The sequence below is a fragment of the Eurypyga helias genome, unplaced genomic scaffold (genome assembly GCF_000690775.1).
Source record: "Eurypyga helias isolate BGI_N326 unplaced genomic scaffold, ASM69077v1 scaffold27137, whole genome shotgun sequence".
Taxonomy (NCBI): Eukaryota; Metazoa; Chordata; class Aves; order Eurypygiformes; family Eurypygidae; genus Eurypyga; species Eurypyga helias.
In genome coordinates this window covers 12,963-19,345 of record NW_010261608.1, presented here as the reverse complement: position 1 = coordinate 19,345, position 6,383 = coordinate 12,963, and the positions used below count along the sequence as shown (strand labels likewise).

Below are 6,383 nucleotides of genomic sequence, written 5' to 3'. Positions count from 1 at the left end.
GGCGTGAGGAGCGCAGTGCTTGTTGTAACCCTCCGCCGTCACCTCCGGGTGCTGCCGGCCCTGAGACGCTCACGGGGGGGACGCAACTTCTTTGGCTTTGTGCACAAACTCTGCTCTTGTCCTCGCAGGGAAAAGACTAAGATGTGCCTTTCCCCTCCCCCTCCATGCCCCCCATTTCCATATGTCCATCAGCCAAAGCCATCTGTGGAATTGATTTTAAAAACAAAGTCCATAACTTTCCGTGAGGATTTTTGTGATCTTTACAGAAGGGTGTTGTGGGTTTGTGGTTTTTTTTTTTTTTTTTATCCCTTTTTTAATTGCAGAATAAACAATAGGGAAGAAAATAAGAAAATAAAATCTGTAGTCAGTTTCATCACACAGTGGCAAAATGTCAAATTAATACAAGGGCCTGTAGTGATAGGACAAGGGGTAACGGGTGCAAACTGGAAACAGGGAGGTTTAGATTAGATATCAGGAAGAAATTCTTCCCAGAGAGGGTGGTGAGGCACTGGAACAGGTTGCCCAGAGAAGCTGTGGATGCCGCATCCCTGGATGTCTTCAAGGCCAGGCTGGATGAGGCTTGGAGCAACCTGGTCTAGTGGAAGGTGTCCCTGCCCATGGCAGGGGGGTTGGAACTAGATGGTCTTTAAGGTCCCTTCCAACCCAAACCATTCTATGATTCTATGATTCTGTCTCAATTTAAACCCGTTACCCTTTGTCCTGTCACTACAGGCCCTTGTAAAAAGGCCCCCTTATGTGGCAAAATTAAGACTAAATCTAACCTTGGCATTAGTACTAAAGGGAAAACTGTGAGATAAATGCTAAAACAGAAATTTTGTTGACTCAGTGTCAGATTTTGTTTATTCCTTTGTTTTCATGTTTAGAATAAAATAGAAAAAGAAATACAGACTTTTTTTTCTATACACACATATAAATTAAATGTTAAAATACTACAGGTTAGGAGCAGGATGGATAGAAAATACAGATGCATTGAAGGTCATAATTCTGAGACTGTGAGGATTGTTTTGATTAGTTGATTCAATTGCTGATTTTCTTCAGGTCAAAACTACTAGCTTGGATGCTGCTGTTATTGCAGAAGGTTTTCTCAGTTGTGTTGCTTTGATACCATCTTTGGTAACTGGAAATTGCCACCACCGTATCTATCCATCTATCTATGTATCTTAGTAGTAGTTTAGTAGCTCTTGATGATTTTAATTAGCATTTACATGAGCTGGAGTGATCTCTTTCATCATTCCCATGAATCGTTCAGCTGGCCTTTCCACAGCACCTGACTCTAGGGCATGTTGAATCACTGGAAACTTTAAATGAACTCAGGTGCTTTAAGAAAGCAGATACTCAGAGCTCTGTATTTCCTTCTGACAGCTAGTGATTCAAATAACGTTTGCATTTCGATACTCTTGTTACAGACATTGCCATCATTGAAGTTTTGGTGTAATTGCCTCATTTTGTTTATTCTGACAGCTCAATTGCTTTTTTGTGTAGCTTAGCAGTTTTGGATTGCTAAGTGGTCTACATACTGTGTTTTGGTGTCTGTAGCATAATTTGTTAGTAATTAAGTTTTAAAAGATGGCAATAGCTGCATTTAAATTACTGCTCAATTTGCTGTTGTATAATAAATATAACTGCTGTATTTTAAAAGACAGCACATTCTCAGTAATCTTCAATGATCCAGTAGGCTATAGATTCAAGTCCAACTCAAATCTTGGGTGGGAAGAGAAAGCATTTTCTTGTTACATTGTTCAAGTCATGGTGATAAATTCTCATGTGGTAGTGTTAGCTTTTAATTTTGAACATCAGTGAGAGGAGTTGCTTTGCATTTCTGTTGGAAAAGAGCTTTACTTTGTTATTTCTGTTTAGAAACAACTGGACAGCCACTGTGTTTATAAAAACTGGGAGAAAGTGTGTGTTTTGACAAGCATGTTCTCAGTTGCTAAATGGAATGTTAGGATTAATACTTTTTGTGCTTCAGTCTGAAAGCAGCTTCAGTGAAGAGGAAGAAGAAAAACTTCAAATAGCTTTTTCGCTGGAAAAGCAGGATCTTCATCTAGTTCTTGAAGCTATATCATTCATTTTGGAACAGGTACATTGTTTCTATCCTTATGAATTTATAAATATATATATTTATCCGATTGTAGATTTCAAAAATACAAAAGACATGTTTTCACTAATTCCTTTTTAACTTGAATCTGTAGTGTATTATGTATGTTTTGGAGGCATTATTTTATTGCTTTTGTTTGCGTGCCTTCCTGATTTGGACTGGACTCGTTGCATTTGTGGAGTGAGTTTCCAGCTAATGTAAATATAGTTGGTGGAAGTGAGCGCTGCATGACTCGGAGAGAAGCGTTGATAATCACGAGATGTAGTCTTCTCTTACTCATTATAAGCAAGACAGCCATGCTTTTCTTATTTTTTAATTCCCATAAGGAAAATATTAGGTGACATTGTTGGGCGCTGCTGAAGTTACATCAAGTGTCAGTTATGGAAAATTTTCAGGCACAGGAGCAGTCTGTGCTTAGGTGAAGAGGTGCACCAGATGTACCTCTGGTGTCTGAATGAGTAGGTGACTGCAAGGTGTAGGGCTAAATATCTTGTGAACAGAGAGGGTTTTATAGTTCTGCAGCATACTGCTGCTGAGACTGGGAAGCCAATGTATTACCTGGTAAATATGTAACTTTTGTAGAAGTTGTCACAGCCACGAAGTTACGCCTTTCAGGCAATTGTGGTGCAGAGAGCATGCAGCTGACCTCTGTTGTGGGATTTGCATCTTGTCTTTTCTTAAACATGTCAGCTCATGATTAGTTCACTTAATTAACACATTCCACAGCACTAGAAAGAAAACAAACAGTCCTCCCCATGGCTCCTATCCACCAAAAAACTCCAAATAAAACACATCTGGTCACATCCAGACTGGAATTTTGAATTTTGATCTCAGCCAAACAGCAAACTTTCCAGTTTTATTTCCTGGCACTAATTTCGTCAGGCTGCATCATTTATGTGATAGGTATTGATCATGAATATAAAAAGCAATTTGGTGTCCTGTAGGACTTTAATTATTTTGCATTAAAGATAAAAAAAAAAGGAAGGATTTTAATATCTGCCCAAAGTAGGCTCCTAGATGGAATACTTCTTGTATGAGGACTCTTTGTTGCTGCTGATAGCTACACTTAATAGAGTAGCTGCTTGCTCTGTCAGAGGGTAGCTTTTAACAGCGCTTTGGTCTATGGGAATGTTACAGATAATAAGACTGCTCCGTGGTCTTTGCTGCATGTGTTGTTTCTTTTTCTTTCTTTTATCCCCTGCCCTGGTGCTGACAGAGTCCTATCAAAGTGGAGATCAGCATACTATATAGACTGTTTACTAGAAAAATTGATGGCATTAGGGAAGTTATATATAACTCACCTTTTCATGGCCACCCTGTCTTACCTTTTCAGATTATTACCTCACAGTTCAAGCTTGGTTGAACAGTGTGATTTTTGGAAGAGTCACCCTGTCTTCACAGTCAGAATTGACTTCGAAGCCCAGCGTTTTTTTCAGTGGTAGCTGCTTTGGCATTACGTGCAGTGGAAACATACATATACTCAGATCTAGCTTGTATATGCATTTTTCATATTTTTTTTATCTGGAGAAGGCTCATTTGTAATGTTGTGTTTTGAGATAACAATTGAGATAGTTGCACTATTCTCTTCATAATCTGAGGGTTAAGATGAGCAGCATGCTTGCAGTCCCACCGTAGAGTTGCTGCTAGAAATGTTGTGTGAACGTGATGGCCGTCTGTGGTAGAATGTATCTGTCACAACTTGTAGAGCAGTACTGGACAACTGCAGTTATTTTTCCTTTTAACAGGCAGTCTATCATAATTTGAAGCCCCCTTCCTTGCAACAACAGCTGCAAAGCATTCACCTGGATGAAGACAAAGCCGAAGCATTTGCCAGTGCATGGGCGGCTGCAGGTCAAGATACGATTGAAAAGTTCAGGCAGAGGGTTTTGAACCCTCAGAAGGTAATGTGTGGTGTGGTTTTGGTGTGGTTTTTTTTTTGTTTAGAGAGAATAAAGCTGTTAGGTTTGTTTTAAAGCAAGGTGTTTAAACTAAGATACAAAGTTTGTGAAACGCCAAAGTGCTGGAAAATGAAAAGGGTGCTTGTAGTAGGTAGATGTGACCAGGGCAGTGGAGTCCCATTGACTTAAAGGGATGTTACTTGTTAGCTGAACTGCTGTAACTTGGAACCTGACCTGTGTGCCCTGTTAGCAGTGTAAAGTAATGCAGCCTTCATACCCTTTGGATATGTTTGTGAACACGCTTTATGACAGGGCAAGGGTAGGATGTGCTCATGAACACTGCTTGTGGTGGTTTAGCTCATCAGGGTGTTGATTCTCTGTACCTAAAGTGTATCTAAGCTTCTGCCATCTTTAATTTTGTAAGGTAGTTGGGGGGTACATTTTTTGTGAGATGCTTGTCACGCTTCTGAGATGCTTTTCTATGATGGCATAACAATCCTGTTTCACATGTGCCTGTTACCAATTCAAACTGTGGTATGTGCTGTGGAAGTCTCATTGTGTCTTCAGACATAAATGTCTGCGTCTAGGAGAAGGTGTAATAACGTCCTTCTGTTGATTCATCATAAGCCTTCAGCTGCATTAGAAGATGTGTAGAGAACACATCAGTGTCAGCCAGGATCAAACTGTTGGAAAGAATTGTGGAATACTAACTCAATTATCCTTGCTTTATTCTTATTGTTGTTATATGTGCACTTGGGATAAGAGTCAGTTTGTTACTTTATGATTTGGTTAGTAAAATATACATAGAAAATAAATTTTGTATGTAAGGTACACATGATACACTGACAGAAGTAGAGCAACATAATTTATGCTAGCAGGTTTGCACCTAAATAAACCTACAGTTTTATTTAGCTGTGAAACGTGCATTTTTGTGTGAAAATTTAGCTGTGAAATGAGAACACAAGATATGTCTGTGGAGCAGACTAAAGATACTCAGTAGTGCATCACAGGTGATTTTTTCCAAAGTGTAGAAACTTGATCCTTTGTAAAACTGGGTAATTTTAGACACAGTACTTCTAAAATTTTCATTTGCAAAATTAGAGGAATTCACGGACCTAACCAAGTAAATAACTGATAATGTACGTATGCAAAGAAAAAGAAAATCAGAGTTGAGCAAGACATTTTGGGCTTCTGTCTTTTTGAGATAATATTCACCAGTGCCAAGCAGACAAGTCCCAAAGTTTAAGTGGTCAGCAATACAGCGAGTATATAGGCAAGTGTGACTGTCCCTTGAAGGAGGTGAGTAATTAGAAAACCAAGTGAAATCACAGGTGTAAGGCTAACTTTTCAGAATGCAGCGTATGTGTGCAGAATGGAAGGCAGTTCTGAAAATACCCTACAAAGCAGCTGTCTGAGAATTTTCTTCAGACAGACTGTGCACTAATACATATTTTACTGCTGGGTCTTCAGCAGGTGAGAAACGGTTACAAATGTCTTTTATCATCTCTTATTTGGAGCTTGTACCATACACACCTGTGGTCCTTCTGTGACCTAGTTTGGGGGTGACATTGCTTTCTTTTCCTGTCTGCAGTTCTGTGAGGCTTTGAAAAGATCTTCATTCTGTAGACTTTAATTGAGTGAAGAACTCAGAATTCAAGAGAACGTTTCCATAACTGAAAGCCTCAATTCACAGTGCTAATTGCTAAATAAAGTATTTATTCTGCTAACAAGGCACATGAAGGTAAAATATTTTAGAAATTGCATGGAATAATGGAAAAAGAACTTCGTAAGGAGCTATCTCCTTACAGTCTTAATCTCCTTGTAATGTCTTACGAGTGCTGTAGATGACTGCATGATCATTTCATTATCTCCTTCTGTATTCTATAAGTAATTGTGTATTAGCACGTATTTACTGTATTATTTTTCTATGCCTTGAAAAGTAATGGGCAGAATAGTCTCTTACTTGTGATACATTTTTATAGTGGCTAACCTGCTGTAGACTTTCATCAGCATCTTGAATTAAAGTTTAAAAAAAGGTCAAGAGTCCTGAAAAATGCTTAGACCACAGTGCTAGCTTTTTAAATTAATTTTGCAATTTAGGTTTTTAGAGTGATTTAGAGATTATATTAACTTATTTCTTTGTAAAAAGAGATGTGTATCTGATTATTAATACTCTCTGGAACACGTATATATGGATATAACATGTAAAACAACTGACCCTATAAATACGCTCTGGGTGTAGGTAGATATTTACATGGCTGTGTGTAAGTTAATGATTTGTGCTGTTCACTTTTCTCACAGAACCAGTATTCGGTACATAAAAAGATTATGCCAGGTCTCAGAATCATAGAATGGGTTGGGTTGGA

General features: G+C 38.6%; 1 protein-coding gene across 1 annotated transcript in view; it reads left to right on the top strand.

Moving 5' to 3' along the window:
- Positions 1-1,059: 1,059 nt before the first annotated feature.
- The window catches only part of COMMD10 (COMM domain containing 10), a gene marked incomplete at both ends in the record, with an annotated part of 5,765 nt that continues 441 nt past the window's right edge, over positions 1,060-6,383 (top strand). Inside the window, 3 exons of the mRNA XM_010155437.1 lie at positions 1,060-1,134; positions 1,991-2,101; positions 3,865-4,020. Coding sequence (XP_010153739.1) covers positions 1,060-1,134; positions 1,991-2,101; positions 3,865-4,020 — 342 coding nt within the window. The remainder of the gene's footprint in view (positions 1,135-1,990; positions 2,102-3,864; positions 4,021-6,383) is intronic.